Source organism: Choristoneura fumiferana, chromosome Z (genome assembly GCF_025370935.1).
Source record: "Choristoneura fumiferana chromosome Z, NRCan_CFum_1, whole genome shotgun sequence".
NCBI classification, from domain to species: Eukaryota; Metazoa; Arthropoda; class Insecta; order Lepidoptera; family Tortricidae; genus Choristoneura; species Choristoneura fumiferana.
In genome coordinates, this window is record NC_133472.1 from 5,475,421 (window position 1) to 5,501,617 (window position 26,197).

The window sequence follows — 26,197 nt, forward strand, 5'->3', positions numbered from 1 at the left end:
CACACGGAATTATACTTAACCGATAAAATTGTAACGAAACTAGTTTTTTACTCTTTTGTTTAATACCAAAATCTTAGAAAATTCTGAATTGGATTTACCCGAGTTTTTAAAGTGACTCAATGGACTTCATGGGGTTAAATGTATCTAACCAAGGCTGTACCTACACAAAAACAGAGTTCAAAAGGGGTACAAGTTACACACAATATAGGCAAGTAATACGAAAATATACGGCCAACTAAAAAGTTTATTTGTCAATCGCAAAACAAATAAGAAGTAGAACAGAGTTCCAATCTTTATGTTTTAATAACAATTGCATAATTACGCTTAAGCTAACACTAACGCTGCATGCCGTCTGCTGCGTGTACCACACCTGGACAAACAACTGTTTGCGTCAAATGTCCAGAGACTAAGCTGCTGAGCCCTTTACGTTTTCTTGTTGTTCAAACTTAGGATATTTTCCTTCCACGTCAGACCAAGAGACCTTGCTGTTGGTTAGGTCCCTAACTACACTTGGCACATCAGCTAGAGGAAGCCGCACTTGGCCCATGCTGTCTCTTTCCCTCAGTGTAACTGTGTGAGGCTCCTTGACGGTATCGAAGTCGACGGTAACCGCGTAAGGGACGCCGAGCTCGTCAGTCCTCGCGTAACGACGCCCAATGGAGCCAGAAGAGTCGTCGACTTTATGGGAAACATCAGCTGATATTAGCTCTTGGGAAAGTTCACGTACGAAGGGCTGGAATTCGGTGTTGCCGCTGAGTGGCAGCACTGCACACTTCATTGGAGCTACTGTCGGTGGTAAAGCGAAGTATGTCCTCTGTTCATCCCCATCTCGCATCTTGAAGTTGTGCTCCAAGAGGCAGTACAAGATCCTGCCTATTCCAAAAGAAGGCTCTATCACACTTGGTATGATCTCTTCAACATGAACAGTCTTTTCTGTCTTCTTTACACTGACAAGATTCGCAGAGAGCTTGAATTCTCCATTTAATGTTATGAGATTATACTCCCCATCTGTGTCTAGGTTTTTTTGCAGTTGATTTAATGCAGCACTGTCCATTGCTGCTAGGGTGTCATTGATGATCTTGGCATCTTTCTTGAAGGCTTTGCCAATAGCTGCCTTGTTAGCAACTGCTTCAACAACTTCAATTTGCTTGGGAGCTGGCAGTTTTTTTTCTGCTGCTAGTCTGACACCAGTAGCTTTGGTATGCTGTGTTAAATCAAAGGCAGATCTATCAGCACAGCCAACACACTCAATCCAACCGTAACTAGAGAGGCACTCAGCATCCCAGCAGTCACATGCATAGTGAGCCATCTCATTACCCATATGCTGTCGGAATCTCAACTTACTGGGCTCAATACCAACAGCCAAGAGATACAAATGGATTCTAGCCATAAAGTACCCCAGCGTTTCATTGTTCACCATTCCTGTGGCTACAGCTTCTCCGATGGTTATCAACTCTGCAGAACGCCCTTGTTCTTGATTGTCAGCAGAGTACAACAACATTTTTGTGTTCTTCACAGACTCAAATTTCGGATGATCCTTTGAGTCGCAGAAGTGTTCTATCTCACACATGGTAAATTCTCTGACTCTGAGTAGGCCTGAGCGAGGAGAGATTTCATTCCTGAATGAATTGCCAATTTGGGCAGCAGCAAATGGTAGGCGACCCTGGTTGAATTCTAAGAGACGTTTGAAGTTGACAAAGATGCCTTGGGCTGTCTCTGGCCTGAGGAAGCCTTTGATAAGGCCTGAAGGGCCAATTTGAGTGTTGAACATGAGGTTAAACTCAATGGGTGGGGTCAGTTCATTACCACTGATCGGAGATTTCATATCAAACCTCTTCATAAGTACAAACATCTCATCAGCTGTCATACCATCAAGTTTGACAAGGATATCCTCAATCTCAGTCTTCAGCTCAGCTTTAGTGTTTTTTTCACTCTTGATCTTTTGCAAATGAGCCTTAATTAAATGGTCCAAGCGGAAGCATTCACCGGACTTCACATCTTTAGTCATCAAGTCAGCAAACCTCTCCACATGTCCAGAAGCCTTTAGCACAGGCTCAGGGGTGAGGATTGAGCAGTCCACTTCCAACATCTGTTCTTGAAGGATGAAATATTTTCTCCATAGCTGGATCATGTTGCTCTTCAAGGCGCAGCCCATAGGTCCGAAGTCGAACTGGCCAGTAATACCACCGTAAATAGCAAAGGACTGGTCATAGAAGAACCTTCTTTTGATGAGGTCCTCCATCTTGGCACGGTCGAAGGATTCCTCGGAAGGCGCTAGAGCCAGCTCTTTGTCTTCCAAAACTTTCTTCCTAGCCTTCAACTCCGCTACGGCCTTCTTCACGTCGATTTCCGGGGCCTTTTCTTCTTTTAGTTTTCGAACTAAATCACCCTGTTCCTTGACGCTCGCTCTCAGTGGCGCCAGGATTGCTTCAATCTTAGGGTCAGCCATAATTATTTCACGTAAAGGATTAGGTATTTTGATTTTCCGATGAACCTTATTGCTGCCCCAATGTTGCAGCTGGTGTGACAGCCGGTACTGGCTGCAGACGACTGGGAGCTGTTTACTAAGAACACTACACTTATGAAATAGGGAGAGAAGGTTTCTCATTTATATTGAATGCCTGCGTTTACATATTATTCACATATGTTCGCCGATACCTAATTACATTAGGTTTTTGTCGCGTGGTAGCTGACGGTGAAAGAATAGCGAGTGACGTGACGAAATCTATAATCTAAGCCACGTTCACATCAAGATTTTTGCTTGATCTGTCGAAATTGTGGTGTGTTCACATTCTTTAATTTATTGTAGATTTTCACCACAAAATATATTTCATGCAGACAGCGTAGACGCACTTAAAAAGTTGAGTATAGAAAACGTAGTTATCATTTATGTCGGTAATGTTTAGTTGGTAATAAAATGAACAGTAAAATAAAACATTGATTTTTCTTTGCAAGTAGCCAAACAAACCTTGCGACGCGGCGAGAAGCCATGCTAGCCATGAAATCAATTTTATATGTCCATATGTCCCCAGCATGGCAACATTTATTTAACCGTCTCTCTCACACTCTAAATCACAGCTTTAACAGTTGTGAGATAAAGCGTGATAGGAATAGTTTTAATTATTTGTTTTCTTTTCGGATACATATCTCAGATTTGACAGCACAAAGAAGTCGGCCATTTTATTGCTTGAGAAGAAGGCTTTTCACCCGTTGGGGGACTTGTTGTATATTTTATCTAAATTATTTTTATTAAGCAATCATTTCAACCGCGTACAAAGACGTATACGTATTTAGTGTGTAAGAATAAAGAATATTTATGTATTGAGAGTTTGAGAGATGGATGATCCGAACAGAATGATGGCGCATAGCGGTGGGTTGATGGGTCCGCAAGGGTACGGGCTGGCGGGCGGTGAAGGCGCGCCGGCCTCTGGTGACGGCGAGGCGCGCAAGCAGGACATCGGGGAGATCCTGCAGCAGATCATGAACATAACCGACCAGAGCCTGGACGAGGCGCAGGCTCGTAAGCACACGCTCAACTGCCACAGGATGAAGCCCGCCCTCTTCTCGGTTCTCTGCGAGATAAAAGAGAAAACAGGTAACGCGTACTATATTACTACTACTACTATATTATGCTATCTCAATCTATACAAAATCTTGTGGCAAAACGCCTTTATAAAGTGGCTCATAAAAACGCATTTTTATACCTGCAATTTACACTGCTGTCCTTTTACCTTCCATATTTCTGCATACTCGACTCAATGATATCCTTTTAGCAATAAATCTTAATAAGACACTAGAAATTCAATAGAATCTGTTGTTCAGTATTGTCGCTCCGCAACACGCAAGAGGAAGAGCCCCCAGACCCACAGCTGATGCGTCTGGACAACATGCTGATCGCAGAGGGTGTTGCAGGCCCTGAAAAGGGAGGAGGCGCTGGGGCAGCCGCATCTGCCTCAGCTGCTGCTGGCGAGTGGGGTATTTATTATTTATTTTTAATTTCAAATCTCTGCTGGCTGTACTGTTTTATGATAATTATGATCGGTTGGCTTTATAAGTCATTTTCTCAGATTGAAAAACTGTGTATACATTTTAAACTTAACTACTGCTTGATCAATAGACTAACTCTTGGTAGAGCTTGTCCCTTTTTGATCGAGTTACCTAAAAAGCGAGATGCCAATAAAGGTGTTTATGCCTAAACATAAAATTTGCCTAAAAAGCTGTTTGCCCTAAACGCGAGATGCAGGTGAAGCAGTATGCCTGAAGTGTGAAGTTGACTAAGAAGCAGAGAGCTGTGATACTGCAGTACCGCATAAGTAGCATTTTCCATAAGGTATTATTTTCACTGTCGGAACAGTACAATGTTAGTACTGTTAGTACAGTGAAAATTATACCTTATGGAAAAACCTTGTTATGCAGTATTGCAGTATCATTGATGTATTGTAAGATTTGCAGTCTAACTACTTGTAATGAACTGATTTAGTTGAGTGAGGGACGCATTATTTTAAATTTGACAAGCTCTATCATTACTGTTGTAAGTTTTATTTTTTTAACCTTTTGTGTGTATAGGCACAGATCAGTGCATTTTTGAGCTCTTAATTTAGTTTTTTTAAATTGGTATGTGTGCTGATTATTTTACTCCTTTCATACAAATGGCTAAGCCATAACCAAGTTTCTGAGTTTTTTTTTATATATTTTTTTCGAGGCTTAAGTGCACCTGTTTGACTATGCCAGCCTCATTGAAAGACTCAATAGCCACATTCGTCAAACACTTCTATTGCGATGTCCAGATTATCTGGCTGCAAAGGAGTGCTTGATGAACCTGTAAATTCGTACTGCATCTTCTGATACTGGACAACTCAAAATAATATTACACTTTTGAACAGGTCCAAATCACTCAAATACCTCTCACGGCTATCCTTAGTTTCTGAGTTTCTATAGCAGTAGTGAACAACCAGTCTTATTATTAGGGTCATACATAATCTATGTGAAACTTGACTACTTTAGCGAAAACAAATACTGCAATGTAAGCATTCATTCACAACCACACAGTTTGTCATTATGAAATAATAGATACCTAAAATTATTTTTGTGCATTGTAAAACAAAAATTACTTGAACGCATGTTTTACCTAGTTTATTTTTGCCACAATTTTATACAATTAGCTATTCAAGGTTGGTAAATGTTTAGTGGCAGTTGATGGATTTTGATATTCACGGACAGTGGTGATCATTTCCGATTAGATCACCCACATGCTTGTTTGCCTTTGTCTCATAATATAACAACTTGCCCAACTTTCTAAATAAGCATTAAAATATATTAAAAAACCGGCCAAGAGCGTGTCGGACACGGCCAAAATAGAGTTCCGTTACGAAAAAATTCAGTAATATTTTTCTAAGGATTTCGTATTTTATACGGAATCTTCCAAGTTTAGGTATATTTTATACCTTGGGCTGCTATTTCAAAGTAAAACTAATAATTCTCAAGCAAACTTAGCCGTTATACTTAGTTTGTTATAGTTCATTTTGTCAGCATAGTTTACATGTATATCCCTGAAAAATTACAGCTTTCTAGCATTGATAGTCTCTGAGCAAAGCTGCGGATGGACGGACAGACAGACAGACAGACATGGCGAAACTATAAGGGTTCCGTTTTTGCCATTTTGGCTCCGGAACTCTAAAACGACTTATTTAGTGTCTAATATATTTTAAAGACAGTTGATAATACTGTACCTACTTACTTATTATCATGGATGAATATAACTTATACTTAGACTTAGTAAGATAAAAAGTAGGTATGCCAGTTGAACACAAACTCTTCCACATGAATTATTAACGCATTCACTGCCACCTGACTTCCAGAGGTGCCACCGACGCACATGTGCGTTCAAAATGTATGAATAATTATAACAGCGGCACTGGGCGAAGTTCCGAAAACGCGTATGTGCGTCGGTGGCAGTGAATGCATTAACAGAAGAGTATACAAGGTATACATCACAGAATGAAGCCAGACCTTAATATCTTTGTAAAAAATTATCTCACACTTGAGAACAGATGTCCTAGGAGGTTTCGGGTTCCATCAGGCGCGGCTCATGCTCACTGCGCGATTAAGTTTTCAGCTGCTGGTAGATGCCCGGCGCCACTCCGGAATGACCTATTCAGCGGTTGACTCGCACTGCCTCGGATGGCCCGCCCTTTTCAGAAAAAAGTGTACCTTTTCTTTCAAAATGTATTTAATCTTTCCATATAAAATTTTACGAGTCAGTTTTGTCACGCCCATACTGAGTGTATGAAAATAACGTTACAAAACTGCTTTTTTTTTGGCTATATATTTTTAAACTATCGCAATCGATTGTGCTCTTGATTCTGAGTAGGAAAATCATATTCTTTTTCAAATTGAAAAAAAAAGTAAGGGTACATTTTTTTTAAAACGCCCGTGCGCTAGTTTTAGTTTACTGACGTATTTGCCTCGTTATTTTATTACGTATTATCCTGCTGAAGCATTGTACCAATAAAGCAACAAGAATTTTCATTATGCTGCAACAATGCACGCTAAAAGTAGTAGGTATATTCAATTAGTTAAAATTGTGACATTTATTATTTTATAGATAAATAAATGCAATAAGGAATATGAATAGGTATACTGATTTCTGTGTTGCCAGGAATGTGTTTGTCAGGGACCAATAGAAACGCTTGATTTACTTATCATCGCACAGCGCATCTCTAGCCTCCTGAGACCCATCATACAACAAAAATTGGCACTGAAATTTAATACTTAATCTCTCATAGATAAGTTGTTTTTTTTTTGTAATTTTGAATGATACAGAGAAAATGACACTATTCCTTTTTCAAAAGATATATAAGTTCTATTGCTAACGATATGTACTAGGAGGAGGAGGCTAGTGGAAACAGCTCAGCGGAGTGAGGACATGAAAACTAAGCGTTTCTGTAGGTTCCTGGCAACGCATCCTAGCACATCTCTGGTGGGAACGCAGCTTAAAGTTACTGCAGTAGCTAAGATTTTTTTGCAGCAGCGAATAACGTTTTTTTTTTATTGTGAACCTTGTTATTTACTTTTGATTTTTATTTTTCTGCAAACTATTCTTAAGTGAACTATGTATTACATACTGTTTGAAGGTACGCTAGGTCACAGGGCAAAGCTTTAACTGAACTATGTATGTATACATAGTTTAAGAAAAAAAAAAAAAAAAAAAAAAAATCAAAATCATTATTCAGTAAATAGGCCGCAATGGGCACTTTTACACGTCATTTTTTAAAACTACCAGCGCTTTCGGAAAGACCATCATTGCCAAGAAGAATGCGCCGCAAGAAACTTGGCAGAAAGGACTTTATGCACTTAACATTAAGGCCGTGTATACATATTTTTGCAACTTTGGCCGTGTCGATATCTTTGCCCTAGTAACCGGGTCCGCTAGTTTGATATAAATTTCACATATAATAATAATAATAATATTCATTTATTTCAAGTAATATGACTCATAGAAAATACAAAAAATACACATTGGCGCCCCAGACATCTACTTGTAGCGGAGAGCAAAATCGCGGAGTGAGCCGCGCCTGGTATTTGTTATTTTGTTGGAACCCCGGACTTTTTTTACTGTGTCAGAAACAGCAAAAAATGGCGGAAAAACAAAACTTTATTGGAATAAAATTAAATGTCATAATATATTTTGAGAGAAAGTTTATTCTAATTTAGTTTTCTTCCTTAACCATTTAAAAAAAAAACTTTACATTAGTCTCGATAGGCTGGCTTCGTATTAGTTAAACGGGCTCGCAAGCTCGTCCGGTTAATACTCATACTCAGCCAATGAGGGCTATCGTTTTTTGTCTCACCAGATGGCGCACTGTTGCGTGAGGTTTTTAAGTATGGCTTTCAAAGTCTGTTATTACGGGCGTGAAAACAAAGTTTAGATTAAAATCATATTTAATACACCTTAAAACCGTACCATAAAAATATCGAGCATGCCAGTGTTGCATAGTCCCCGTTTTGTTCGGAAAAAAGCGGAGGACAAAGGTTTCCGAAACACAAAACTGTCTCAAAACACAGACATTCATTGTCCCGGAAAGCATATTTGCCATAATTAATTTCAGATATTGCAAAATATTCACAAAATTATTCTAATTATAAATAAACCCGCGTAGCTCACCCAAAAACTATGAGATTTGACATTTCGGAGACCTCACGCTACACTAGCGCCTCTAGCGGTGAATTCATACGCGATAGCCCTCATTGCCTGCTTCATGCCACGAAAATAATCTATTAAACGTGGAGTGTGGGGGCCAGTTCCTCTTAGCACTGTCTCAAAGCACCGCTCGCGCAGATAACGCGATCGAGCACTCGGACTACCGCGCGAAACTGGCGCAGATCCGTCAGATCTACCACCAGGAGCTGGACAAGTACGAGAATGCCTGCAACGAGTTCACCACGCACGTGATGAATCTGCTTCGCGAGCAGAGCCGCACCAGGCCCATCACGCCCAAGGTAGGCCCACCGACAAATACAAACACAAATATCATGAAATGCAATGCATGTTGTGTGGTGTCGGGTTAGAATTACACCTCTCCGTTTCTTCCGTGGAAGTCGTAAGAGGCGACTGAGGATATAGGTTAAGGTATACCGTAGGCGACAGGCTAGCAACCTGTCACTATTGTACCGTTTTTGTCAAACTTAAAACCTAAAATTGCTAAAAGTGGCTTTTTTTACTTAAACATAATGTGACATAATTATTTTTTATAACTATTTATTATGCCCTTACTTGCCAAGTATACCCTAAAAAAAAATTAATGTCTTTGTGTGTAGCAATAAGAAGCGAGAACGTCACCCGTTACAGTATATATATTTTTTATTCGATAATATGTACTGAGAACTGATCGAATCAGAAATACGATACTGCGCTCCAAAACTCGTATCACAGATGTGGGTGTCAAGACCGCCAAGCTGAAGTGGGACTGGGCCGGACATGTCTGCCGCATGCACCCGGACCGATGGGCACGAATCGTAACCGAATGGGATCCGAGGGATGGGCATAGGAGCAGAGGCAGACCCAAGAGGAGATGGCGGGACGACCTGAGCAGGGCAGGGAAGAGTGGCGGAGAAAAGGGGAGGCCTTTGCCCAGCAGTGGGACATAATACAGGCTACATAAAAAAAAATATGTATGCAGTTCATGAAAATTCGATGTATGTTATCCAGGAGATCGAGCGCATGGTGCAGATAATCCACAAGAAGTTCAGCTCGATCCAGATGCAGTTGAAGCAGTCCACCTGCGAGGCTGTCATGATTCTGCGCTCCCGGTGAGTCATTTTCATCAAAATTACAAAATGGACACTTTGTTTATGGGCATTTCTATCTACCGTTGTACCCTAAGTTTATCTCTCCGATTTCAATAATATTTGGTAGGTAGACTCAGTCCATGATTCCGAGCTGGAAAAACAGGGTCTCCAGATGTGTCCCCAAAATATTGTATCGATGTGTCCGTTTTGTTACGATTTTTTCTTAATATGATTCTGAACACTAGTATTCTAGATTCATTTAGGTTCTGATTTAAGAAGTTTGCGTCTCAGCTGGCAACTTCCGAATGTATCCAGTGAAAACAGTATCTTAAATAGAATGGTTAGGAATTTTGTACTCATAATTTTTTTTAAAGAATAAATTATGAAATAGGTAGTTGTAGGTTGAAGGAAGACTAAACGAGACCTTTTTTATACCCCCGCGCAGAAAAGTAACGAACGGCAACTTCCGCAATTATAGTATTAGAAGGCTCTGGCTACAGATATATATGCATACACATACACAGTGTTATTTTTAATTTCCGTTTACTTTGAGGGGACAATCTACAGCTCAAACGAAGATTATTTCTCCAAGGCACTAGTGGTCAAACTCTTAATTGTTTAAAAGATAATCAAGGATTACGATAATTCATTATTAGCAGTAAAACAGTGTAAAGGTCCTTAATTTATGACGTTTTTTCAAAGTCCTTAACTAATCCATTGTTTTCCATTTAATAGTAGGGGGTTGCAATGCAACCCCACGTTCCGGCCGAGGCTTGTATAGTGCTTTTGCTCAAACATGACATGAAATAAAATAAAAAAAAACAAGAAATCAAGCTGGTGGGACGTTGGTCTGGTCGCCCTGTTGTGTGTGCGCGTGTCACGCTGGCTGCTGGCGCGGTGGCTGCGGGTGCTGCTGCGGCGGAGGCTGTCCCGCAGAGCCGGCGTTGAAACAAAAGACGGTCGCATTGCCGGCCAGCGGCCTGCAAAGTTGTATGAAATCTCTTTGCAGGCCGCTGGAGTGATCGCGCGCTGCAGGCAAGCCGCAGCGCCTGCAGCGCGATACTTCTCGGCCTATTATTTGTAAAATGTGTAGAAAAGTTAATTACGAGTACTTATCACATTATCAGGTAGTTCATTCATATCAATGAACTGAGCCGTCTGCCGAAGTTAACATCAAGAAAAACACGGTGTATGTTTTTTTTTTTACATAAAAGTGGCCCGTTATTCGTTATTCTCCAGTTTCCTGGACGCCCGCCGCAAGCGCCGCAATTTCAGCAAGCAGGCGTCGGAGATACTGAATGAATACTTCTACTCGCACCTCTCCAACCCCTACCCCAGCGAGGAGGCCAAAGAGGAGCTAGCGCGCAAGTGCGGCATCACCGTCTCGCAGGTCAGTGGGGTGTCATTTATTATCGCCACAAAAAGGGTCAGTACTGAATTAGTACTATAGTTGAGTCTAGAATTAGGCGAACTAACTGGACAGTTCATTAAAAATAAAATTACAAATTAACTTATTAAAAAAAAACGAACTTAATACGAAATAATAAAAAAAAAAAATCTTTTTGAAAGATTTTTTGAAAAAGTCTTTTGAACATCGGCGAGGAAGCCGTCCGCCAGTTTGTGTTGTTGACATTTCATATATGTCGAGTCAGTCAGTTCAGTCGAGTTAAGTCTGAACTATACTTTGTTCCCATGACAGGCGAAGGACAATGACCGAAGGTAGGTATTATGTTAGCGGCGAAACAAAACGATACGTATCCCTCTCCATACACATCTGTATCGTTACGTCTAGTAACAAATAACATTTTTTGAACATTCGCGAATGCGAATGCGAATATCTGCTACCGACATTCGCGAATGCGAATATTCAGTTTTTCGTTTTGGCGCCAAATTGTCTATGGCAGTCTCGTTCCAACGAAGTGCGTTCCGTTTGTATTTTGTTCCGAGAATTACCGAGTTTATACGAACGCATCGCGAAGTAAATAAATAAATACTTAATTAATTAGTTTAGGTTTTTTTTTTTTTTAACAATTGATCTATGTATATTTTGTGATTTTCAATTTTAAAATAAATGTTTTTACTAAAAACGTATAATTATATAGTAATGCACGAAAAATAAAATGTACATAGTAATACTTAATACCAAATGATTAAGTGAATACTGATAATGTGATTACAAGGTTAAGTAAAGTTAAGAAATTAATGTATTTTGATTTTATTAACCTACTATTATCTAATAATTGTATTTTTTTTCTGATATTCATATTCGCAAAACATTCGCAGAAATTTTGCGAATGCGAATATGCGAATATACGTTACATCACTACTCAGAATCAAGAGCACAATCGATTCCGATACCTAGTTTAAAAAATGTCGCAATGTCCGTTTTTTGAAATTTTTAAAACTGTGTGAGCGTCATAAAACTAACTCAAAATTCGTATAAAAAATATTATTTTGAAACCAAAGCTACACTTTTTCCCTTCACTGACTCTTTCTTCCCAGGTGTCCAACTGGTTCGGTAACAAACGCATCCGCTACAAGAAGAACATCGGTAAGGCGCAAGAGGAGGCCAATCTGTACGCCGCCAAGAAGGCAGCCGGTAAGTGCGACTTCACATCTTAGGGGCTGTTTCACCATCCATTGATTAGCGTTAACCGACGGTTAAATGTGATGCCGTCTTCGTCTATTCGAACGAAACAAATAGAGACGGCATCACACCTAACCGCCAGTTAACACTAATCAATGGATGGTGAAACAGCCCCTTTGCCTTCATTTAACGCAACTTAAGGAGTAACTACGACAAAACTCTATGGTTTACGTCATTCCAATTTATAGAAAGGGTAAACATAGACGCCATTAACCCGAACACAGACATTTAATGATGTGCAAACCTAGAATCTATTGCAAAATAATTAATCTGTTCAGTAAATCTATTAATTTATTAATTGAATAGAATAGATCGAAGTATTTTTGTCTATTTTATTATTTACAATACATGATTTAATTCCAAGGACTGTTTTTTCAATTATAAAAGCAGTAACAATTTTTTATATTTAAAGTAAATAAATAATAATCGCTTATTCAATCGAGTATTAATCGTTTTTTTAAATGTCACGTTTTCCACCATCTCTACGCTAGTCTATGCTACTACGGCCGCGACCCAGAGTCATTGCATTGCAAATTTCCAGCGTTACATAATCATCATAATCCCAGCCTATATAAGTCCCACTGCAGGGCACAGGCCTCCTCTCAGAATGAGAGGGCTAGGGCAGTAGTTCCCACGCGGGCCCAGTGCGGATTGGGAACTTCACACACACCATTGAATTGCTTCGCAGGTTTGTGCAGGTTTCCTCACGATGTTTCCTTCACCGTAAAGCTCGTGATAAATTTCAAATGTAATTCCGCACATGAATTTCGAAAACTCAGAGATGCGAGCCGGGGTTTGAACCCACGATCCTCTGCTTGAGAGGCCATAGGTCAAACCACTCGGCCACCACGGCTTTACATAATAATCATAATAAATAAAAGTTATTATTACTTATTATAATTCAGGGTATGTTTGGTTGTCTAAAAAAGGTCTTTTTAACCTTTTCGCCGCCACGTCAAATACAAAAGGCAACACACATACGCCAGGCTTCTATGCAATCTCTAAAATTGAACCTTTATACAATTGAACGAAGGTTGCTTTTGCATTGAAGTAATAGAGGTATATATAGGTCGAAAAGGATAATATTGCTGTTCTTCAGTGTTATATTTTGATCGCAGCAAGAGGAAAATAGTATCAATATTATTCTTGTAAAGATAATATTTTGACAATTTATAATTGTGAAATACAACAGCTAAACAAGCATAACGCCAATTTATTGTTAATATCAAAATGACAATGTTAGTCAAAGACGTTACTGTACAGTCACCAGCACCAATATCTGATACAAGCGTGCATAAATATCTGATACGACTCTATTTCGAGGGCCCGAAGGACGTGTCAGATATTTTTGCACGCTCCGCTGTGGCAGATATTAATGCTGGTGACTGTACTGCTGCTCATTTGAAGTGGCGATATTGTTTAATTAAAGAGGTTGAGATAGGTGATTGTTTACGAAATAAATTTTGCAATATTGCAAATAAAAATATTTGAAATTGTAGTTGAAGTTGAATTGAATCTGAATACGGTATTTGACTGTTTCGTATATGTTTTATAAATTACAACTACACAATGCCTGTTATCGAATAGAAAAACAATTTTTAAGCTACCTTTACACATAACAAAGTTATACAGGTTTTAAATTCAAGATTAGACAGAGAAAGACATACTGGCATGTGACGTCACACGGCAGTACCGCCATACTTGCTGCATAGAGAAAAGCGTTTGAGAAAGAGACAGGTATTTCGATTTTTCAAAAATAACTATAAATCCAATTTTCAACCGATTTCAATTTTATCTTCGCTAAACACTATCTGTTTATCTATATTTTCATAATAATTATTAAGATATGGCAAAATCAGGAGTTGTCAAATACCGTATTTGAAAAGACTATCCGAAATCATCCTATATGTGATTTGACGTCAACCGCACGCAAAGTTTGAGCCCTGCTTTTGAGAGACCGCAAATGCAACGCAACGCAAAGTTTCAAACCGGTTGCGTCATAATATAAGTCACACGCACGCTAGCCAGTAGAGTGAGCCTACATGAGGTATTATCCGTAGCTGCAGGCGCCTCCCCGTACTCGATGGGCGCGGCATCTGGCGCGGCGACCCCGATGATGTCCCCGGCGCCCGCGCAGGACTCCATGGGGTACTCGCTGCCGGCGCCCGGGTACGACCAGCCGCAACCCGGCTACGACGGCTCCATGGGGTATGACCCTATGCATCAGGATCTCTCGCCGTAGACCCTAAAGGTACAAAAAAACCATAGATATACAACCCAAAAGTAAATGTTGGCCGTGGAGTTTTATTGGTAAAACTAAAATACAAATAATTATAATTATTTATAACACACATTCCTTGACCAAAAATGGTTTTATTAATACTACATAACACAATACAAATACTTTTCATTCAATTCAAACGTATTTAGATGAAAACGCAAACATATTTTTAATTTGATTTTACCGGTGAATATCAAGTAGCCCTTATTTTCTTTTGACTAGCATATCTTCTCAGCTCACTCCCGCAACTAAGTTAACTGCTCAAGCGAATGGATTATTGCAGAAATTACGTTAAAAATTGCGTTTTTTTAGGGTTGCGTAACCCAAATGGCAAAAACGGAACCTATGGTTTCGTCATGTCTGTCTGTCTGTCCGTCCGTCCGCGGTTTCGCTCAGACTGTTAGTGCTAGAAAGCTAAGTTTGCTTGCATGGATTATATGTAGCTACTATGCCGACAAAATGGTAACAAAAAAAATTGTTAAGTGGTGGTGTTTTTTTTTTCTCGTCTAACCCTGTAGTGGGGGATATCTTTGGGTAGGTCTTTTAATGTCATTGGGGGATGTGAAGACGATTTTTCAATTCAGTAGTCTGTTTGCAAAAAAAATCAACTTTAAAGAGCAGATTTTCATTAAAATTCGAGCGTCCGCCCCTCTGACATCCTAACTGTTGGTTTGAACATTTTAAAAAGATTCGTGATGGTAGTTAGTATATCAAACTTACAAAGAACACTATAACGGCTAAGTTTACTTGCGAATTATTAGTAGTTTAGGAGTAAATAGCAACCAACGATATAAAATATGTATACCTAAACTTGGAAGATTCCGAATTTTCACCCTCTTAACTAGATACCTTTCCCATAGATTTGCTATGTTTGAACTTTAGCTTTTACGCTTAGTACTTAACTAAGTCTGATAAGATAAATAAAATATGTATTATACTAAACTAGGAAAAGCAGTTATTTTAATGATTAGACACGGACAATACCGATATGGAAATACCGGCCCGATATTTCGTGTACACGCCCACACAAACTGGTGTCAAACTGACAAGAGTTTCTATGGGCGTGTACACGAAATATCGGGTTGGTATTTCCATGTCGGTATTGTACGGCCGGTAAATAGTGTTCTATACTTTTGATATTGAAATGATCGCATTAATACAACCAACTATGTTTTTTGTATTTCAGACTACGGGTGTTATAGACTTGTGCAGCTTCCACAGAATTGCCATTACGTACTATACTATAGTTATCCGATAAGCTACTCGGCAGCGGGCCGACATGCCTTAGCCGTAAGACATTGTATACTATAAACCTTAAATTACTTAAAAAAACATATTTGTAGTGACGGTATTTTTGGAAGGACATGTAATCGATTAATTTCTTGTATTACTCTACAATTGGACTGCAGAACCCAGTATTTATTTTTTATTGGTTAATGTTATTTTTTTTATTCGTTTATTAGTTTATCGAACGCTAAATCAGTACTTAACTGTTAGCTCTGTCGGTACCTCACTGTCGTACTTTTACTGGAGGTTGATTTATTTTATAAAATTTTACATAATCAGGAGGAGACGGCGGGTCCTTTTCATACACGACTTTGGAATAGCAATTTTTTCTGAAAGAATATAAACTAGGCGGGAAATGAAGTTGGCTTAAACCTGTTATTAAATTGACAAGATTTCATATTTCTAAGACTATAATTTGATTCGTTCTCTGTATTCTGTTTGGAAAGAGAAAAACGCTGATATTTTTAAAATTTCGCTACAACTATTAATTAATTTATTACAATTTTTTTAAGATGTGCTTATTCTAAAAGGGCATAACTCCAAAACTACGACACAATAGATCCATTACTTTTGTCTAGTCTCTTAAAAAAAAGATCACGTAAATCTGACGTAGACGTTGCATAGAGACAATATCAAAATTATGACAGCTCCTTTTTCTGGTGATAAAGGCAAAGGAAACATATCTATTCTGTGGTAGTGTTGGCAAATTCAGACATATTTTTTTCAATTTTTTTGTATTTTTTTTAATATTTAGAAATCAATTATAATAAATATTTTCCCATGTTCAGGAGGCAAAACTCTTTCGATTCCTGTAGTAATTAACAGATGTTAAAAAAATGAAATCTTGTCAATTGTCCGCAATCACACATTTATGATACATAAATCCATGGTCGCGCCCTACCCCACTCCTTATTTATATGCTGGCTTCGACCTTGTAAATGCCTTTTAAAGGCCAGAGCCTGTATTGTCTAACGCGCTTACATTCGCCATCGCATTCACCACCCGACCCTGTTATGACAAAATGATGCAACCCGGATTACAGCGTTTTGTGATAACAGCGCCTAGAATATTCTACAAAGTAACCTCATTTTACGGCATCTCTTTCTACCCTCGTCTTATATCGTATGAAAGAAAGAAGTGGTCTAAAGATTGTGATTTCAAGTGTATTGGACAATAAGGCCTCGGGTGTACGTGAGTCCTTCACCGGATGTCAGTAAAAATGTGGCATTTAAGAGCGCGCCGAGCTTCTAGCTCATTTATTTATTGCATTCATTTCATCCCTTGCTGTATTATGTATGTATGACTAATAAAACTCATATGTAAGATACTTTAGGATTTTCTCTATAAATCATACACTGTAGAAACACGATTACTTATACATCGTTCCTATCGAAACAGAAAAAAACCCAAAGTCATCAAAAACATAATTAACACTTAGTGCGCGGCAGGTCGTGAGTTTTTTAATGATAAGAAACTAGATGTTTTCTATCGCGTATACAAGTTACATTTTTTAAATTTGCATTTGTTTAAGTAATACGAAAAAAATACTTGAAAATGCGCGCGTTTGTACCAACCTATCTCGAGCCGCCGCGCTTACCCTTAACCCGTCCTCTCCCAGAGGCACAAATTTGTGCCCAAATTCCTTTGATAATACATCATTAAATGTCATCCTGGGAGATGACAGGTTAAGGAATCCACGAGTGTATAGAATACATAAAATTGATTACAGCTAGAAGCTCGGTGCCCCCTGAAAAATCATCACAGTAATTTATACTGCCCTCTTAAGGCAAATGGCTCGAAAAAGAAACGCTTACTTAAACGTTAGAAGAACCGTTAGAGACGTTAGAAACGTTTTGTCGTTGAAGAAATTCCGCATCAGATAGATATAAAATAACTCGAAAGTGTTTTATTTTGGAGACACCCACCTATGGGGGTAACGTACTACATATGGGTGTTTCTAAATGTATTCTAGTTTTACACTTCGTTCAGCAAAAAAACGGTTGTAGATAATATTAGGTACAGTCAAGGGCAAAGATATCGACACGGCCAAAGTTACAAAAATATGTATACACGACTTTATGCACTTAACATTAAGGCTGAGACGTCTATACAATTCCCTCGTCATGTGTATGAAAAGTGACACTGCCAATCCAGTATAACATTTTAATTTTTTATTATTTTATTGGGAATAGTATTATTTTTAAACTTTTCGACCACTGAAATTTTATTTACAAGTTATTATTTGGCAGTATTAGTAATTTAATTTGAAAATAAAAAACACTCGAGAGCTCTGTTCACTCGTCTTTCTGTATGGTGGTTATGAATATACGATATATAGATGTAAGTTATCTTAGATTAATATAAGTAAGTATTCGGATATATTGTGCTGGACGTACTGAGCCGTTGCGACGTAGCCCGATGCCTTTTAAACCGTACCTTTTAATATAACACTTGAATAAGGCTAGAGTATGTACTGTCGAACCAACTGAAATATGAATCACTGTGGTACCATTTCACAGAAAATGACATTATATCACATATTATGTTACTGCAAACTGTGTGTTCACTTAATAATATAGGTAGTCGTTTTTAGTGACAATAATACCCTATCGATCCTGTATACTTGGGTCAGAATTCTTTTTGATTGTACAACAAGAGCATAAAACGAGCCATTTTACCCGAGACGTTCTTATAGCCGACTCGAGCCGGTACGGCGAGGGTGGATAGACACGTCGAGGGTAAAATGGAATTAATGCTTGAATTTTACACTGCTTTTCACTTCGATTTAGAGGAAATTAAATAGCAACAGTGGATACAATATTGTTCACTAGCCAGGTACCTTTTATTTTACATTCATTGCTATATACAGTACCCGGCGATTAAGATTGCACATCGGTCTTCGGAAAAAGACAATTGGCTGTTCACAACCATTTCCCAATACTGGCGACCGTCCACCAATCATCGTATTTATGAAGTGACCTTTTATATCAAATGAATACTGCACTTTAATTCGTTTACGTCAAATTAATGACAATGTCAATTACATGTCATGTAAACTTCGGATATGTATAGAAAGCTGTTGCACCTACTATAAAAAGGATACTTCCCGCTTTTTCCCTAAAGATGCCATCGTACAATTTAAAGTTTTGGGGGGCTTCAACAACTCTTTATTATATATTTTCATCTAAATGCGTCCGTACTCTATTGCATCTGTACAACGACTGACAAACGTCACGTAAGTAGTGTGTGACAACGCTCTACGAAGCCGAAATAAGCCGAGTCTCTATCCAAAAACCGATGTCCAATCTTTATGGCCGGGTACAGTAATTATAAATTTTTAGTTTTATTTTAATTGAATTGATTGATTTTTAGTTTCATATAAAATAAAAAATATATAGAAACTTTTTGTTTGTGGCTGTTGACATTGACACACCTGTTTACCTTGGTCTTAGATGAAGATTATACTTTATGCACTAGAGCATAAAAAGTAATTTTATGTCGCCTAGATCTAGCATAAACACGAACTTTACGAGCATGAGAAGTGAAAAAGAATTTTGTCCCAATTGCCGCTGATAGCTGATCTTAGTCGTGCGCAGTGTGACCTAGGAGGATGAGATTTAAGGTAAAGCCATATCAATGATACCTGATGGAAATAAATATAAAATAGCTCGAATAAAATATTTGAAGTCACATTTCAAATTAGATTTTTTTTTCTCAAATCTCGAATGGCAATTTTACTTAATAAAAATCGGTCCCCATATGGTGAAATAAACAAATTTCGTAGAGTGAAATTTTTGAATTGAGTAAAATAATGTAGGGATATTTCCATGTATGTTCAACTAAGTAATCTATCGCAAATAACCTATTATTACAATGCTTTATATTAAACTAATTTTGTTCTTCCATTCTTTGGCCAAAACTCGCGTACCAACACAAAAGGACTAATTCTTCATAGTGTCTGACATCTTACGTCCTTGTATTGTAAGTTAGAAAGTAGGATTTAAAAACGGCATTCTTACTAAAAATTAGATTCTTCTATTCCATATTTCGGATTGACGTACGAACTTTCATTCCCATATTTTCAAAGGTATGCAATTACGAAATTTGAAAAGAGCCAGAAAAACATTTTTAGGGTTCCGTACTTCAAAGCGTCGGGCTGCGTTGGTTCAACTTCGCTTCAAGTACTTCTGTCAAGAGTTTATCCCGTAAACGTGTCGGAGTATTTATCGAGTTGAAATTAAAACCCTAAACTCAAAACGATTATAGGTACTTTCGGGTGTACGGGACAAAGTGGAGCGTTTTATTCACAATGACATTAAAGCTATAAATTTCGATCGCTCTGTTCAATACGGTATTTGACTATTTATTATTTTATAAACAAAAGCTTGTTAATGCGTCTTACTGACTAGCTACTAGCATGTGACGTCATACGCAATTAGCGTTATACCTGCAGAGAAAAGCATTTTAGAATGAGACAGAGAGCTTTTCCAAAAATGACTAAATTCCATTATCAAATTATTGTTTTTATTTTGCTAAACGTTTGCTGTATTTCGATATTTTCATTATTATCTATAGGATATGTCAAATCCTGGAGTCAAATACCGTATTGTTATTTTTGCTGTTCTCCAAATGTATGGTTTTACAAACATTGGAAAAACACATGTTTCAAAAATGTGAAACTTGGTTGCGTACACCCGTATCCCGGATTCACGCACGATTTGTGTGCAATTTTAATATTTCATTATTATTAATGGTTGTGTCCCTGAAGATTTCACTATGTCAGCCAACGTTGAGGAGTTGTGAATATCAGAAGATGAATGGAACTGCACGGCGACTTGGAGGTTGCGACGTCGGCTCTGCGAGCGCTCGACGGCGCCTCATCGGTCGCAAGCCGACGCCGCCAATGGCAACGCGTTCGTTTGTAAAAGTATTGGCTTCAGAGTTTTTATGACGCCGACTCTGTCACAGTAGCTTGATCGAGGCGATTGTATTGCTTTTCGTCTTCATTCGTTTGCTAATACTTTTGGAAACTTTCGTAGAAGAAAAGGTAACTAGTGCCAGGAATAGGCAGAATTTACTTATGCAATGAGAACTATGCGAGCGCGTGTTATTATCGTTTTTGTGGCCTGGGATTGTAAAGCGCACTTTCTCAGAATGTGCATATTCTCAAAAGGATCGCTTTTATGAAACAAGCGTTATCTCATGAAGTGCAATATCCAAAAAGGAACACTTTTCAAATTGTGCCTGCTCTCACAACGTGTTTTTTCTAAATGTGCACTTATGAAAGTTATACAGGCACGTACTGTCAACTACAAAAAGATCGACACGGCCAAAGTTACAAAAATGTGTATATTTTCTTTTTTTATTGTCTTAACTTTAAGGTCGTGTATACATATTTTTGTAACTTTGGCATATCGATATCTTTGTAGTTGGCTGTACCATGTACCTACCTGTGTATTTTAGTTTGTTCGTCTTCAAAATTCAGTGTTGTGGCTAAGGATAAAACTACCTGGACAAAGTTGCGGCGTTTGTTGCGGACTGAGTTCACATCCTGGAATAGTGTCGGAGAAACTGTTATTAAGCAAGGAATGTTTTGGGAATGTAGTTTTTTGAGGAATGTGAATTTTCTGTAGATTTGCACATTTTGTTTGTTTTGACAATCCTAAGCATTTTTTTAATGGCAGTGCACTTTCACGGTGCTAGTTCCCCGCGGTGCATATTAGTGTTGTTGTGGTAGTTATAGTCTATCGATAGTATCGTGATACTATTGTGGCCTTGAAAATAATCGAACTTAGTCAATACAATCGACAGTATCGCGTCAAAAAAGGTAGATACTATTGCTAAAAAATAATAGTATTGATCGATACTATCGATTGGCACTATTGATCTTTAGCAATAGTATTAATCAACATCAATCATCATCAATAGATAGTATCGCCTAATTTTTTGGACTGATTTCTCAAAATCAGCTATCGATAGCGAAACTACCGCTATCGCAACAACACTGGTACGTATTCGGTGCTAAAATGTTTTCTAGCACAATTTTTATGTTAGCAATATGTTTGTATTCAGACTCTGTTCATCCGTTAGCACGCGGATTAGGTAATATTTGTATAGTGTATTTGGGTGATGGTAGCACTGTTCAGCGCGTTACTCTGTACTTTACGTCGCCACATCGGGTTGCATGCGTGAAAAATTCATTTGAATAAGTTATAGAATCGTTTATCCAGATTATCGGCGTGTTTAAGATTTACTGTCTCTTGATGCAACTGGAAAATGGACAACTCTAAATTATACGTTGATGCAGAAAAATGACACTGAAATCAACCAGGAAAACTGCCCATCCTGAATTACATTGATTGTCATATTTGATATACGGTAAAAAATAACGACCACTTGTATTACGTACACGTAGAAGTACCTACACCAATGAGCAATTGTATGTTCCACCCGAAGTCATTCTTTTTGGACCTAATTATTAGGTTTTGGCTTTGTTTTAGACGATATACATACTATCCTAATTTATAATGGACAATTGGTAAATATGTATGTATTTAAACTCTTTATTATACAAAAGAAATAAACAAAAATACAATTTGGTATTGGTACAATGTTCCATTCGGGTTTAATTAATTTGGTTGCAATTTTTTTTCACATTTTAACAAATATCACTTTGGATGGTATTCATTATTAATTTTTGGCCAAAGAAAATCCAAATGGTCAATTCAAGTGGACGATTTTCCATCTGCACCAAATAACAGTAAATCGTTTTAAACATATCTGCGCACCCGTCTCTGTTAATCGATTAAATTATATAAAGAGAGGCATAGAAATTCGTTACTCAATAACAAGAAATTAGTGCCTTGTTTTTTTAAAAATCCCTAGCTAAATTGTAATTCTTGTAGCTACCGAAGTATCGAAGGAGTTGCATTTCCAAAAATTGGATATGACAAAAGCTAAGTTTCTTGTAACAAAAAAACTTTTTTTTATTGAATCGTGTGAATTTTAATGCGGTTAGTAATTGGTCGAACAGTGCTAGGATCGTCTCTGCATTATTATGTTAGACTCACTTCAATTAGAGATAGATCGGACTTGAATCCTAGAGTTAAGTTGATGTGTTCTAAAACAATATATCTGAGACAGTATACGAGACAAATTAAAAAAATGTTTAAAATTTCTGAAAACATTGATTGAGCGCCGCCGCGATGCCCCGGTGCATGACACGCGTCGGCTGCGCGCGCGGCGGTGGAGACACCATGTATACGATGATAAGTTCAATGTTATTGTGACCATCAGATTTGATTCAAATACATTTTTGTGTAGTTTAACTGTTTGTTTTATTTCTATTTCCATAAATGAGTTGCTTTGACGCATTCACTGCCTGTCAAATTCGCGACTTGTGAGAAAAAGCACGTCGCTCATCGTCGGGGATCCTATAGGCACATGGCGACCACGCCATACAAAATACGCGTTGTTGAAAATATCATATTGAATGATTAAATAAACTAAACTACTTAAGTACTTAATATTCTTTAACGTCCACTTGCAGGCTTTTTAATCTAGATTAAGTGGTCTTAAGTCCTGTCAGATCCATACAACAACTGTCAGTTTAAGCCTTAAATCGATGTTTAAAAAAGCCATAAAAAAGCCTACAAGACGTTCTTAAAAGTTTATTCAAAATAGAGGGAAAAATAAGCTTCGTCAGGTACTTTGCCGTGGCGCTACTGTTGCTTAAAAGAAATTCATAAATTATATGACCTTTATATCAGAAACCTCTTTAATTAAACAATAGTGACACTATTTTTTTTGTATGCGTAGTTACCTGTGGTAGGGTACCAAAGAACATATAACATATTAGTAGGTACTTCCTGTCACTTCGAGCGATGGAAGACAAGCAAAATTAAAATAAGACGACATTTGATATAAGTTCACAGTTAGAAACACGATCGAAAATGACTGTACGCTACTTAACACAGGTATTATTTATCTTTTATGTTGACGCGTTTACTGCCGACTCTGTCCTAAAATTTCTTAAACGCACATGTTCGTGTAAAATCATATGCCTACAAAACGCACATTGTCGACACTGAATACGTAAATTCTTCGTATTTAATACAAAGCAAAGTTTCAATTTAAACAAAAAGAAGCTAAAAAGCATTGTGTTAACGCAGCGCATTGAACGTCGCAGTTCTGACGCGGGCCGGCGTGCACTGCACCCCACAAATAAGTCATAAATTTTGCATGGAATTTTTGAGGTCCTACACTCGAACATGGTGAATATCTGAGTATTAATGTACAGTAAAAGCTAGTTGAATTTTTAATGTCGTATAAAATTGGCTAATAATTTTCCACGTTTTCAACCATGCTCCTCGAATATCACAGATTTTGGCCCTAGATGGGTTAACCAATGATATTTCATCATATTTCCCTGTTGGGGTTAACGTGTAGGTACCCTTTGAATACACGCGCTCAATATCCAATGTAGGTACTCTTTATTCGTTACAGCTATTGGTGTTAGTAAAATGGAAACTTCGGAAGAAACTCCGCACTTTGTTAATAATTTTAAGTGTTTTGTCAATATGTGGGACTTCGCTGGTACTGTTAATAAACGACGAGAACTCACGATTTGCACCTGCGAATTTGACCAATAGGTAAGTGCGGATTTGAAGAAAAGGTAAGAGCGAATTTGAACAATAGGTAGGTTAGGTAAGTGCGATATCTTCACTATTTACTTTTAAAAAAAACTCGTATTTTTAAAATCGATTATTTTTTTGAGTGAACTCTTGGTATGATCATTATGTCAGGGTTCACCCTGACATATTGATTTTAGATACGAGATTTTTTCAAAGTAGTGACGATATTCCGGTTGCGCAATCACCCGAAATGTGTGGGTGCGGGTGGGACAAAAAAATTATTTGCACATATTCTGAAAAAAAAAAAAAACTAAGGTGCTTTGGGGTAATTCTGTAAACGGGGTTATTCCATTTATTTAAAATTTCTCCTAAACGTGTTGATGTTTAACCTGGCAGCACTTAAATGGACGCCCCTTTACCGCTCCTCGCGTCTCTCTCCAAGATGATTTGCGAGGCGCTGACATCGGTTTTGGACGTGCAATATAATATTTTTTTTGGGTCGAGTGCATTTTCGTACCAAAAATTTAAATAATGAAATACCCAACACCGCTAACTCTAAACCTATAAGTTACCAAGATTGAACTATTAATTGTTATGACAAATAAATCGTTTTTTTGCGAATGACTGTGTCAGTCTAAATGGCTAGCTATAGTTTAAAATTTTTTTCCCAAATTACCCCTTTAGGGGTTATTCGCAGTGAAAGTGGTTCTGAAATAACCCCAGCTTACTTTAGTATGGTAATTGTCTGAGGTATTCAACTTTTTCAACTTTTAAGATTTTCAATTTTTTTATTTGTGGTGTAAGGGGCCAACCTCCATCTATGGACCCCAAGCCAACCTTACCTGCCCGTGGTGCACCCTGCCGTTAACAGACTGGGCTCTGGCAGCTGGCTGATTGCGGCATAGGGATGCATTCCAAATCGGCACAGTTAAGTTCCCCGGCCCTGATGGGCTGCAGCATCGCGGTGCAATAACTGTGCCTCGATCACCACCGCATGCCCAGTGTGGGGATTATGGGCAAACCCCTACCAGAATGAAGCGCACGGCAAAGAGATGGTCCCCCAGTTCCCGGTCGTCCCGCTATTCCTTGCATATTTGTAGCATTCATTGGTCCGGTGGGGCTTCAGAGGGATGCTAAGAATCCCGGGCGATCCAAGGCTACCGTAAGTAACTGACCCCTGGCTTACGTAGAACGGACGGGACTTTAGGACTCTTTACTAGCGCAGTTTGGAAGTGGAGCTGAGAACATAAGGTGGCATATTTCAGGAGTTAAGTGAAGATACATAGAGAGGGAAGGGCACCATCATCTTAGACTCGGGCCACCTTCTGTACTTCCGCGAGGATGATCAAACATCACAGGGGTGGCGTAGAGTTCCTTGTTAATAGATCCCTCTCTAATAACATTAAAAGAGATCTCCAGTGTGGTCGAACTGGGTAGCGTACTTGAATACTTCGGCTATCAAAACGATGTAGCGATGAAGTTTTATTTAGTTGTTGCATACTTTCTTCTTTGAAATGATTATGGTTCGCGAGCGAAGCATGCTCAATTGCAAGCTTGCCTTAAATGTTTGCTTGCATGCTTGCTTGCTTGCATACTTGCTTGCAAGCTAGCTTAAATGATTGCTTAAATGCTTGCTAGCATGCTTGCTTGATTTGCTTGCTTCAATGAAATTTTATGGTCACGCGAGCGTAGCCGCGGGTAAAAGCTAGTTCAAAATATAAAAAGTGACATGCGCATTTTCTAATTGTTTTATATACTTACTAGTATAATACTCGCGGCTTCGCTCCTCTCCCCCTATCTGCTATTCGGGCGGAGACAACTCTCAATCCACAATAAAAATCATATAATAATCTGTCCAGTTTGTTCTATAATGTATGTAGATTTAATATTCCTTTGGCGGCAAATTTTGAGAACCACATTGCGTTGTGGGGTTATTTCGGAATACAGAGATTTGAAAAAATCTGTAACTATGGATTATTACTATTGTACGAAATAAAAAATAAAAATGAAATGGGGTAATTTCAGCCTAAAAAGAAATATAAACCTTGAGCCAAATTTATA

At 38.2% G+C, this 26,197-nt stretch overlaps 2 protein-coding genes across 3 annotated transcripts; one reads left to right on the forward strand and one right to left on the reverse strand.

The window, feature by feature from the left end:
- Positions 1–226: 226 nt before the first annotated feature.
- On the reverse strand, positions 227–2,748 carry GlyRS (glycine--tRNA ligase). The gene has a single exon (XM_074104641.1). It carries the CDS (start codon positions 2,606–2,608, stop codon positions 407–409), a length of 2,202 nt encoding a protein of 733 aa, XP_073960742.1. The 5' UTR covers positions 2,609–2,748; the 3' UTR covers positions 227–406.
- A 397-nt stretch (positions 2,749–3,145) lies between these two features.
- Positions 3,146–18,909, forward strand: exd (PBX homeobox extradenticle). 2 transcript variants are annotated; one of them, XM_074104729.1, is made up of 8 exons: positions 3,146–3,595; positions 3,823–3,975; positions 8,339–8,499; positions 9,209–9,309; positions 10,528–10,678; positions 11,791–11,887; positions 13,996–14,186; positions 15,403–18,909. In XM_074104729.1, exons 1-7 carry the CDS (start codon positions 3,337–3,339, stop codon positions 14,175–14,177), a joined length of 1,104 nt encoding a protein of 367 aa, XP_073960830.1. In that variant the 5' UTR covers positions 3,146–3,336; the 3' UTR covers positions 14,178–14,186; positions 15,403–18,909. The 2 variants fall into 2 exon arrangements, with proteins under 2 accessions (XP_073960830.1, XP_073960903.1); XM_074104802.1 differs by having other exon boundaries at positions 14,002–14,186.
- The last annotated feature ends 7,288 nt before the right edge of the window (positions 18,910–26,197 follow it).